Raw genomic sequence first — 12,892 nt, forward strand, 5'->3', positions numbered from 1 at the left:
TTGTCCATGCAGTCATAATAACGATTTGTAATTTCAAATCTTTAGACAATTCAATATTTATATTATTCTGACTTATGAATTAAATGATAAACTGTTTTCATTCTAACTTAAAAAAAGAAGAAAAAAATTGCCAATATTTTTAGTGCGTTATAAAGATCACCATGTGAACCAATATCATTTTCAACAACCGTTCATGGAATAATTAAAAAAAGTAACCCCCAAATAAAGACCATTTGCCTATAACGACCATGTTTGATCTTCCTTTAGATGGCCTTTCTACACAGGTTTGACTGTTTTGCAATCGGTTTGACTAAGGTAACTCAAACAGTTTTCAACCAAACGGGAAAAGATATATATTAATAATGAATATTGAATAATGAAAAGCAGTTATCAGTTATCAGTTTCTCTACTTGTAATAGGGTTTGAAAGCGAACAGCATGGATCCTGATCAGACTGTGCGGATGCGCAGGCTGGTCTGGATCCATGCTGGTCGCAAACGCATTACGTTGGTTTTGTCATGACGCGGCTCAAATTAAATGACTTAAACAAATTATCGCTAGCCAAGCCTGATATGGATATTCAAATGTTTAAGTTTTGTTTCAGGTCTTTGTGATTTTAACACTTTATCTTACATCTGTTGAATTACATTCAATGAGAGGTAGACTCAAATCACGGTCCTTGAGTGGTGAGCCGAAATCACAGTCTTCGGGAAAAGAACCGAAATCGCACTCTTCGGGAAAAGAACCGAAATCGAACTCTTCGGGAAAAGAACCGAAATCGAACTCTTCGGGAAAAGAACCGAACTCGCACTCTTCGGGAAAAGAACCGAAATCGAACTCTTCGGGAAACGAACCGAACTCTCACTCTTCCGGAAAAGAACCGAAATCGCACTCTTCGGGAAACGAACCGAACTCTCACACTTCCGGAAAAGAACCGAACTCTCACTCTTCCGGAAAAGAACCGAAATCGCACTCTTCGGGAAAAGAACCGAAAGGGAAAATATGCCTTGACTCCTGTCAGGTAGAATTTTTTTTAATTCATTTAATTAACTAGAAACGCTTGTTCACTTAAGTCGGTTAGGGGTGAGGAAAAAAGAGCATATCTCAGCTTACGTACATGTATATTACCCAACATGCTCTTTTAAACGTGGCCCTAAACGTTTTCTAATTTGGATGTGTTGACATAAAGGCTTCTTTATGATCTTAGTATGCTTTTTATAGTTCGCATCTAGTTTGCTCTTTATATTTCACACTTAGTTTGCTCCAGACGATTCTCTTTTACTTGTTAAATTTTGTCATCACCATTTGACCAGTATCTATTCAAAGAGGGGAATTCACTCATATTTTTGAGAATTTCCCCCGGCAGAGGGAGAATTTTACATAGAGAAAGAAGGAAAACGATCAACAAATGTAATGAATTCTCACTTTTCGATAACCCCCCCCCCTGTTTTTCGAATCCTAGAGTAGACACTGTTTGATTTCATTTTTACATATCTATATCAAATTTGTATACAAGCTGAAGTGTGGAACATAATATGAGCCGCGTCACGACAAAACCAACGTAGTGGGTTTGCGAACAGCATGGATCAAGACCAACCTGCGCTTCCGCGCAGTCTGATCAGGATCCATGCTGTTCGCATACCATCTCTATTACAAGTAGAGAAACTGATAGCGAACAGCATGGATCCTGACCAGACTGCGCGGATGGTCTGGTTTCATGCTGGTCGCAAACCCATTATATTGGTTTTGTCGTGACGCGGCTCATATACATGTACTTATGAGGGATAGGTATTGGTGTTTGTCTTCTTTTTATATGTAATGAAAACCGTTTATGATACCGGTGTTCGATCATTTCTAGTGTCCAAATGGGACCGCCTGTCTACCGGCTGGTAATGGAGAAGGAAGTGGAAATAGCACGAAGAAATGTCAGCCCTGTAAGTTAAAATATGTGTACTGTCAATTTTCTCTAAAGTCACGAGACAATATGCCGGTAGCTTGATCGTGGATATATAAATAATTAATGAATACAGTTTTGATTTTTGTTTCCATTGGAAAAGTGATAAATTTATACACTTTTACACAAATTGATAAGCAAAAGTGTTTAAAAAAAATCAGTTAAAATAAAGTTAATAAGGTAATGTTTAAAGATTTAGTTTACGATATTATTTAGGCGGATGTAGAAGTGTGACGCAATGTAGAAAATCTTGGAAAGAAGTTTTCTGTGATTGCTCGAACTCTGGGTATACAGGAAGCAACTGTGAGACAGAAATTGGTAAACGCCTTAAATACATTCTAAAAATAAATACATCTTACGTTTGAATGGTTTGATACTCGAAAGGAGCCGCGTCACGACAAAACCAACATAGTGGGTAGGATGCGCAGGCTGGTCTGGATCCATGCTGGTCGCAAACCCACTATGTTGGTTTTGTCGTGACACGGCTCAAATGAATTTAAACTGTAAATTATAAACTCATATACTATTAAGAAACCATCGAAGTAAATATTAAAATGTATATGTCATTAATAAATAAACTGACGTCATTAATGTGAATATATCTTTATTTTAATTAAAGCAGCACGCCTTAATTAAGGTTCATGCTTCATTTTATGAAAATTGAAAAAAAATGTATCTAAAAGTAAAATATTGTGCAGTGGACAGAGAAAAAAAATACACATTGCAACTGGCACTTGCGCAATCCACGTCAAATACCAAAAAGAGGTAAAATTGTGCAAAAATAATCCTTACTGCGTTAGTCAAGCAGTAAAAATATGGTGATAAATACTGCAAAGTCAGTCAATAATCGCATAAACACGTAGATAATTAATTTATGAATCGTTTCACTTTTCTTTAAATCTTACATTTTTTTCTCAATAATATTTTGACTCATCTTGACGCCTGTAGCTTTAAATGTACAAGTAACATTTTTTGCGTGATTTAAAACAATAAATTAATAAATAATTGGAAAAAAAATGATTGTGAATAAATGTGTAATAGAAACGGTCAACCTTTCAGAACCAACAACAACAACAACAACAACAACAACAACATCAACAACACCACAACCACCCACATGTCTAGAGGGGTGGTTAGGGTTTGGTAGTCACTGTTATAAGTATTTCAGTACCCATGTAGACTGGGACACTGCTAAAGTAAAGTCACTTAATTTTCTTTTACTTACCAATTATTCCATTGTTTCTCTGTATATATTTAAGAAATAATATATCCAAAACAGTGATTTTATCGTTCAATAACATCACTGATTGGAGTTCGGATGAGAGGAATTATATTATGATGCTCATCCGAAAGACAAACAGTGATGTTATCAAGCGATAAAATCACTGTTTTGGATATATTATTTCGATTCTAACACGACATCAACAAATAAATGCTGCCGTACCTGATATTAACCTATATTCACAGGTGCTCGTCCAGTCTTGCGCCCATATAAAAAATGAAGTTTAAAAAAATAAAAAAAAAAAATTTTAAAAAAAAAAAAAAATTTTGAAAAAAAAAAAAAAAAACATTAAAATTACTATTTTGGGTTGAGTGTAAGAAAAAAACATTTGAAAAGCAATTTTTTTATATAAACCATTACTACGAAAAGGTCACCTAGTCGCCGTAACGCTACGGAGCTTTACTAGGACACACTGTGAAACAACCACAATGTTGAGTTCTGTAACAATAAAAGCTATTTTGCTACTCTTTACACATTGTGCATTTAGAAAATTGTTAACATTCTTATTGTACCTTACATACAATCTTAAATAACTTACATTTAAACTCGGACACTCCAATTTGTTAAAATTTTGCAAAACAACAGTGATTGTCGGCCATTTTGTCGAAATCGAAAGTACAAAACATACACCGTACTGTTTCGCTGTTCTGGTCCCCTACGACTACGTTCGCTGAACAATAGACAACAGTAACCAATAAATTGATGGTTACCGTTGTCTACTGTTCCTCGCACGTAGTCGTAGGTAACCAGGAGAGCGGATGTTTTTTACTTTCGTTTTTGACAAAATGGCCGACCATCAAAGGAATTTTGCAAGATTTTAACAAATTGGAGTGTCCGAGTTAAAATGTAAATATAAATTATTTAAGATTGTATGTAAGGTAGATGAAGAATGTAAACAATTTTCTAAATGCATGATGTGTAAAGAGTAGCAAAATAGCTTGTATTGTTACAGAACTCGGCATTGTGGTTGTTCCACAGCGTGTCCTAGTAAAGCTCCATAGCGTTACGGCGACTAGGTGACCTTTTCGTAGTAATGGTATATAGGAAAAAAAAAATTCAAATTTTTTTTTCTTACACTCAACCCAAAATAGTTATTTTGATGTGTTTTTGGTTTGTTTTTTTTCAAATTTTTTTTCTCAATTTTTTTTTTAAAACTTCATTTTTTATATGGGCACTAAGACTGGACGAGCACCTGTGCCTATATTGCGCCTGATTTGATTCCGTACTTATTACCAGCGCGTCACCTTTTTAGTGGTTACGTCACGTGTATATGAATACGTCACATGTCTAAATATAGAACTCAAACTGTGATTTTATTGCATAATAACACACGCTTTCGGTTTTTCTATGTTCAATGGGGAAAAAATGCGGGTCGTGTTAGAATTTATATCACTTTCAAATGCGCAGGGATAAAATTACGAAGGTCGATAGGCTAGTGTGATTAATTACAAAGCATATGAACGACAAACCGTGCATCATTTAACTATAATGCAATAAAATTGTTATCTATTTTCATTCTAATATACTAAAAAAAAAGAGAAATGCTTCAAAATATGTTGAACTAGATCTATATTTAGCGTAGAAGTAATTTTCCTGACGTTCTTTGGTTTATTGACGTCATATCTGGCGTCAAATGACGGTTAAGCATTCGTTTTATGCCGTGAATAAATTATATCGTGTACATAGATTCTATGCATTTGACTGCCCTATATATTTTAAACGTGTAAATAATTACATACAAAGATCTAAAACTTACTGAACTATGATACATAACTTTAGACACAGATACCTTGACCACTGGATACATATCCAAACAAACCGATTTGCTGCAATAATTTTCTGGTCAAAAGTGAATAGGTTGTTAAAAGTGACGATTACGAGTGCAATATTATAACCAAAAGTTATTTTTTAATAAAAGTACATTTAGTGTGGACACGATAAAAGATAATTATGTAGATCTTTTTTTATTTCAAAGTTAGAAGCATTAAGATATTGAAATATAATTTGAGCCGCGCCATGACAAAACCAACATAATGGGTTTGCGACCAGCATGGATCCAGACCAGCCTGCGCATCCGCGCAGTCTGATCAGGATCCATGCTGTTCGATTACAAATCCTATAGCTAGTAGAGAAACTGATAGCAAACAGCATGGATCCTGACCAGACTGCGCGGCTGGTCGCAATCCCATTATGTCGGATTTGGCTCAATTGTATTATCACTTTACTATACAGGCGAACTGCGAATCTCTAAACGCTTACCTTGTTGAAATCACGAGCGAAGATGAAGAGGATTTTATCGATGTTGAGCTATATTCTTCACGTAAGTTATTATATTAATCACGTGTAAATCACGAGTTAATCCCATAACGCTTAGCGTTATAAAACAAATTGTTTATATTTTATTTCAAACTGCACTAAATACGATCGTTTCATGATTAACGAGAAAACATGATATCAAAATCCTAATTTTGAACATATATCTGAAGTATATTTATTTGTATATGCTGTTAATTATCATTATGTGCAAGTTAATAAATTCTTGATTGAAGGTTTGAATAGAAGAGGAATGTTTCTATATAAAAATTCACATATAAAAGTAAATTGTGTTTAAAATATTTTAAGATTTTACAAGTTATTTATTTTGAAAATGTTTAAGTCACTAAGTGACTTGTAGGCCCCATTTGGCTGGATGTTTTAAATAGAGGATATTGCATGAGTGTAGTTTAATACTAAATTTATTGAACGAGTTGAATAAAATCATATTATGCGAGCCTCTGGCGAGCATAATATTGTTTTATTCAACGAGTTCAATAAATTTAGTATTAAATCTACACGAATATAATATTCTATTTATCACATATATAAAATAAGAACAGTAAACTGTTAAAATGAGTAATTTTTCAATGACGCGCCTATAAGTTAGTATAACGCTAACATTAGCGCGCTTTAACGCTATGTTTATATAGCGCAAATGACGTCACGTCAAAGTGTTATTACACTAGTGTAATATCGTTTTTGTATACATTGCTTGCAATGTATACAGAGTTATAGCTGTATTTCAGATTTAGTACACCTAACCTGTTTTGCTGAACAACATCCACCTTTGGATGAAACCTCGATAAAAGTAGATCCTCATTTTGCAGGATTGTCACATTAAGATCACTTTTTATTAATATACTGTTTGCAATAGTGGTCAATAAGCTTTGAAAGTTCAAAACTATGCACTTTCAGTTTAAAATAAACATTTTCTAAACATGGAAGCAAAAAATATGAAAATTTCTATTTCATTCATAAAAGCATTGTGTAAAACCTACGCTTCAAACTTCGTATCCCGCATGCAGCGTGCAAGAATGAATGAATTTACGACAGACTCTGTATAAAAATATTGTCCAACATCCAAAATTAATATTAAATCAAACAAGTAAACCTTATTTACTTTTAAATATAGACTTGCATACTTTTTCTATTTCAAACTGTTTTTAAGAAAAACGAGCAATATACAGATATATATGTCTTATTTAGTGTTATGTAACATTGTAAGCGTCTGTTATGAATGGATTAAAGTTTACGGTTCTGAAAACGTATTGTCATATAATTGCATATAATAGAACCCTATCAAACATTGGTGGCATCGGAGGAGTATGCAATTATTTTGTTTCACACCTGCAGTGTGAAGTATTTCTGCCACTTTTAGTGAAATATTCGTCCAAAAGCCATTTTCGGGAACAAGATTCGTACTCAATATTAATGAACTAAGGATTTGTACTCAATATTAATTCGAATTTAGCCTTCGTAATCGGTATTATTCGAAACTGACAATCATGGCAGATACGTTTAGACCCCCTGGACATTTAGATGTTGAAAATGGTAACATATCACATAACTTTATCAAATGGAAGCTCCATATGGAAATTTACCTTTACCAGTGTTGACTGCCAGTGGAAATGCTGAGAAAGATGAAAAAGATACAAGTAAATATCCTATTACACTGTGCTGGACCTAAAGTTATCAATTTACATGGGCAAATGCAGAACATAAACTGAAAGTGAAAAATTATTTGACAAAAAATAGAAAGCTATTGCAATCCTAGAAAAAAATGAAGTACTAGAATCACACAGATTTTGGGTAACAAATCCAGATGAATATTCATCATTTGACAGTTTTCTTACAGAGTTTTGAAAGCATGTTGAGTCCAGAAATATATTTTGAAATATGTTATTTACAATCAAATCACTCAGTCAGGCTGAGCCACCCTTAACATTTTTTTCCATAACTCCTTAGACTATTGATATATATAAGGTAAAATTATTAGCCATATATGAGCTTATGATTGCATGGGCAGTTAAATTAAAGCCATTAGTAAAAAAAAAGGGTAGACCTGGGATAACCAAAGTGAAGAGTGAAATATGACACTCAACACAGGTACATTCTAAATATTTAGATTGATGTTTATGATCAGGTTTAGCACAAATAGTAATTTAATTTCCCTGATACCGCAAATATGAATTTATTTAGAGTCCTTGAAGATCTTTTTATGATGAAATCTTAACTGAAAAACCAGGTTTTAAACTGAATAATTATAAAATTCCTTGCTACAATAACTAGAAGGTACATAAAAGCCAGTCAAAAAAAATAGTTCTATCCATATTCATCATCCTGGGACCTCCATCCATTTGAAGAATTTCTCCAACTGGTAAATTTTTCATCTTATTATGTTCTGTTTGTTAATATAAAAGATTTTTATAATTTTATATACAGCTAGAATAGTCTGTAATGGCTAAGATAGACAGATAAGAACAAACTATTTAGTAAAAACATGAGTTACATCCCTTCAAATGGAGATAAAGATGAAACCCATAAGAAATTGCCATGTCTGACAGACAGCAAAATTATAAAATTCTGCAGGCTCAGTTTAATTAGCCCATTAGGAGGTAGTGGTAATAACTGTGGGTCAAAATGAAATGATATCATTTTTCAATGGATGTTTCTGATATGATTTACTTTAAATAATGGGGTCATTATCAATGAATGTTTTCTTTGACTTCTATGCCCATGTGTAATAGATTATTGACCAACATTGCCAGCTAAGATACTCAGCTGAGTGAGTACAGCCCACATACATGTATAATATTCTGATTCAGGTTTGATTCCGGTCAAACAGCACATTTTTCTCACCTGTGATATTTTCACCCTGTTACTTTTAGGGTCCAATATATGTTTATGATGGTACATAACTGAAATCATAAGTCAATTCACTTTGTTACTTAAGTGTGCCAATGAAAAAGGAAAAAATTCAATATGCTGTGGATTATGTCAATGCATAGAACTATGAGACTGAAAATATTTAAGCTGTAGAGCTGCTGTATGGTATTCCAAGGGTTCTGGGTTTTTTGGTAGTGCTGAGGTAATGGTATTCTGAAGTGTCTCTGGTTTGAGTTTTAGTCAGGCTGCATTTCATTTTGTCACTCTTGAAATAGATAAATATTTCAGCTCATATTGGCTGGAACTGCATATATTAATGATTTATTTGTATTAAATCAATATTGTTAAATATTTAGTTATTGTCTATATATGTGACTTTATTTTTGATAAGGCATTGTAACAGTACTACTTCTTAATTTGACCTTTTTTGTATTAGGGGGAGAAGCCCTTAATTAACTCCTTACCAGTAAGTTTTATTGTACACGATGATGATAGCTTAAAAGGATTTATAAAAAAGATACTACATGAATCTTTTTTTTCCTATTGGATTGTAAAATATTTATTGATTGTCAAAAGGACAGGACAGACAGTGATGTTCAGATCCCCAGCTCAGAAAGGAAGTTACTACACTCAAGGTCCTGGTCTTCAATTACTTCATTTGCTTACTTGGAGTAAAGGTGCCTGAAACAATAGTATGGTATCACAAAAAGCACAGACTGTGATAAAAGTCAAACCAAAAAAGATACTATAAACTGAATTCATAGATTATATAAAAGAAATTTATTAATTCTTTAAGTTTATGGTTAACATAAAAAAAAGAATACTGAGTATTTAATTTTGATATATAGCATATTAACACACATAAAGTGCATTATGGCCATATAAATTTCAACTTAGTGCTTAAAATACTTTCTGTTGCACACAGTAAGCAAACATGATTTATACTAATCTTTGGATTCCCACACTCCTCTCCACCTAGCTCCAATGAAGATCCACTTTGGTTGACCATAACATGTACCATACCTCATATTGTTTGTTTGCAGTTTGGAATGAAAAAATGAAAGTTTTATTCTAGATATTATAAAGCTTTTATTAAATTTTCACAAGGCTTTCAACACATCAACAATGTAATTGTCATTTTATTTTTGAAAATGTGTTGGACTGCTGGTCTGATGCATGTAGATGCTGTGTTGGCATATAGCGATTCCCCTCTTTTTTCTGTGTGTGTGCATGCATGCGTGCATGTGTGTGTGTTTTATACATTATATAGTTAACATCTTTTGAAAACATCTTCTCCAATTTCAACCAAACTTGACAGGGTTGTTCCATGAGTAAAGGGCTTCCAAAGTTGTTCAAAGACTTAAATGATATGAGGCCTAGAGCATAGATATTTTGCAAAAGGCATTGTCTGGTAGACATTCACAAGATTTTCACATTATACCCTGGGGGTCAAATTAGCCCTGCACTAGGGTTCATAGATTTTCCTGATATGTATGTAGTTAAAACTTAAAATCTTCTCCTCTGAATTGACAAAGACTACAGGTTAGATATTTGTCATGAAACATTTGGTAGTTAACCTCTACCAAGATTATTCACGTTACAGCCCAAGGATCAAAATTAGCCTCACCCCTGGGGTCATATATTAAGGTTTTCCTTATATGTATATAGCAAAAACTTTTTTAAAAATCTTTTTATCAGAAGGTTTAAGGCTTAGAGCTTAGATACTAGGTAAATAATATCATCAGTACGTCCTTTACCAAAGTTGTTCAAATGTTGCCCCTAGTGAATTAGCACCAGGGTGTCATAGGTTTTCCTTAAATGTATAAACATGTATAGAAAAAAAAACTTAAAAAATATTGTCCTCTGGATTGACAAAGGCTAGATGTTTGATATTTGGCATGAAACCTTTACCTGTGTAGTAAACCTCTATCACTATTGTTCAAATTATAGCCCTGGGGTCAAAATGTCTCTGCCAAGGAGTCTTTTTAGGTTTTCATTACATGGTATGTATATAGTAAAAAACTTTTTAAAAAATCTTGTCTGAAGGTACAAGGTTTACCAGGCACCATGGTGTCTTAGGATTTCCTTAAATGTATATACATGTATAGAAAAAAAACTTAAACAGTATTCTCCTCTGAATTGACAAAGACTATAGAGGTAAAATATTTGGCATGAAACATTGTGTAGTTGACCTCTATCAAAATTGTTTTAATTTTAGCCCTGGGATAAAATTTGCCTTGTGGGAGGGTTGGTGGGGTGGGGGGTGGGGGAGTCATTAATTTCGTAATGTACTTGTAGAAAAAATTTAAGAATGTACAAGGCTAGAGCTTAGTGCTTTGATGCCTAAATTTTGTCAAGTACAAATGCTTTTATTTTGAATCAATAATTGCACTATGGAGTGCATTTTTTCCAGTGAATGCGTTATGCATGTAAACAAAAATGTTCACCTAACTTTTAAGTCTTGCTGAATGATTCAATACCACATTTTTGTAGACTACAAACCCGCATGTTGGTCTTGTTTTTAAAGTAATAGATAAAAACACTGAATACTCTATTTTACTATTTCAGCATTGTATACTGCAGATAATAAACCGGTCTTTGCAAACTGATTTCTGTATTGCTCTTCAGTTTCGCAAACCATATAGTCCTGCCTGGAAAAACACAGCACTAGTCTGTAGGAACAACACCTCTTTCTTGTCCTATTAATAACTTGAGAAGAAATAAGCCTAGATTTGTGTTCGAAATTGACTGTAACCAGAAGATGACTTCTATTGAGTTCAGTAGATTAAAATCACATGGTCTTGATGTCAAGCAATGTATACCTCAGTGCTTGCAGTGCTTTGATTATTAATTGGCTTTATTACACTCCTGCGCCGCGGTTTATGTGATAAATAACAATTATATCCTCAATATGTATGTACATAACGCAATGCCCATGTAATGAAATACTTAATCATATCTTATCTAATATTGTAAACACCAAAAGTAAATTTATCATTCTAACACTATCGGATTTTTTTTCTATATAAACAAAGAAGGCCCGAAGCGTGCATTATTCTACAACAATGCACTCGCCGTTCTTATTATCTCCCTGTGTATTTTCACATTGTTGAAGTCACGAGCGAAGATGAAGCGGATTTTATATATTTTGAGCTATTCTCTTCACGTAAGTTATTATATTAATAACGTGTTAATCACGACTTAATCCAATATGAAATATGCCATTTTGTTTAAAAAATCTGATAAATAAAAAAACAATTTTTGTCGAATTTTGTTTTAAAAACTATATAGAATGAAAGAAATAGAGGATATTGAATGAGTGTAAGTTCAATACTGAATTTATTGCACGAGTTGAATAAAATTATATTATGCGAGCCTCTGGCGAGCATGATATTATTTTATTCAACGAGTGCAATAAATTCAGTAATGAACTTACACGAATTTAATATTCTATTTATCACATACCCAAAATAAAGACCGTTTAAAGTGAAATAAGAGTCATTTTCCGTTGACGCGCCTACAGTAGACGCTAACATTTAGCGCGTCTTTACACTATGTTTGCATAACGCTAATGACGTCACGTCAAAATATATGCACGGCCGTGCAATACCATATTTACGGAGTCGCAAAATCGGCACGGGTGTGTGATAAAATGGTTTAACTAAGAAAATGAATCCGAACACCAATATCTTTAATTCAGTCTTTAACGCTGTACAGACGTTTAAAGTGTTGTTTACGTGACGTCACAATGTAGCGCCAAAAAGCACGTGCAAAACAATCAAATCAAGTACGCTATTTTAATGTCGCAAACGAGTTAAGCTTTACATTTATTTCACTTTTAATAATTTGCATTTCGCTTGAAAAATTATAGAGTGAAATATAATAAACAAACAAAGTTTTATCAACGTTTTCAAAATTCGTTATTCTCAAAAAGTTTCTACACACGGTAGATTTAACGACAGTTTTTTCAACCCACTGGAACAACCTTTAAAGAACGTTTCTATTGGAAACTCTGAGGCGAAAACAAATTTAACCACCAAACATAAAGTCCAACTTTATAATAATAATCATATTTTTTCTCGACGTGTTAGAATGGAAATAGATATTAATTCTTCGTGCATTATTGTGTAATAATGCACGTTTTTCGTTCAAATGCTTTGTAATTAATCGGCCTTCGTGATTATATTACTACGCATTTGACCTCAAACCGTGCATTATTCTACAACAATGCACTCAGAATTTATATCTATTTCCTAATTTAAACATACATGTACATTCAAAATTATAATAGTGTATAAATAACACATGGGTTTGTGGGTAACAGTAAATATATCATCCCGAGGTAAATACTGTTATCCGAATAAATACTGTGATGATCTGAAATTGTCAACAAAATCTAACTGTAACAAAAATAAACCAAGAGTAACAATAACTAAACTGTCCGTTTTAAGTGTC

At 33.2% G+C, this 12,892-nt stretch overlaps 1 protein-coding gene across 1 annotated transcript in view; it reads left to right on the forward strand.

The window, feature by feature from the left end:
- Positions 1-12,892, forward strand: part of LOC132747219 (brevican core protein-like) — a 28,291-nt gene that overhangs the window by 9,916 nt on the left and 5,483 nt on the right. The window contains exons 3-7 of the mRNA XM_060736549.1: positions 604-1,020; positions 1,858-1,933; positions 2,170-2,271; positions 3,013-3,149; positions 5,468-5,555. Of these exons, the coding sequence (XP_060592532.1) occupies positions 604-1,020; positions 1,858-1,933; positions 2,170-2,271; positions 3,013-3,149; positions 5,468-5,555 (820 nt within the window). The remainder of the gene's footprint in view (positions 1-603; positions 1,021-1,857; positions 1,934-2,169; positions 2,272-3,012; positions 3,150-5,467; positions 5,556-12,892) is intronic.

The sequence above is a fragment of the Ruditapes philippinarum genome, unplaced genomic scaffold (genome assembly GCF_026571515.1).
Source record: "Ruditapes philippinarum isolate M1 unplaced genomic scaffold, ASM2657151v2 ctg6473_1_1_1_1, whole genome shotgun sequence".
Taxonomy (NCBI): Eukaryota; Metazoa; Mollusca; class Bivalvia; order Venerida; family Veneridae; genus Ruditapes; species Ruditapes philippinarum.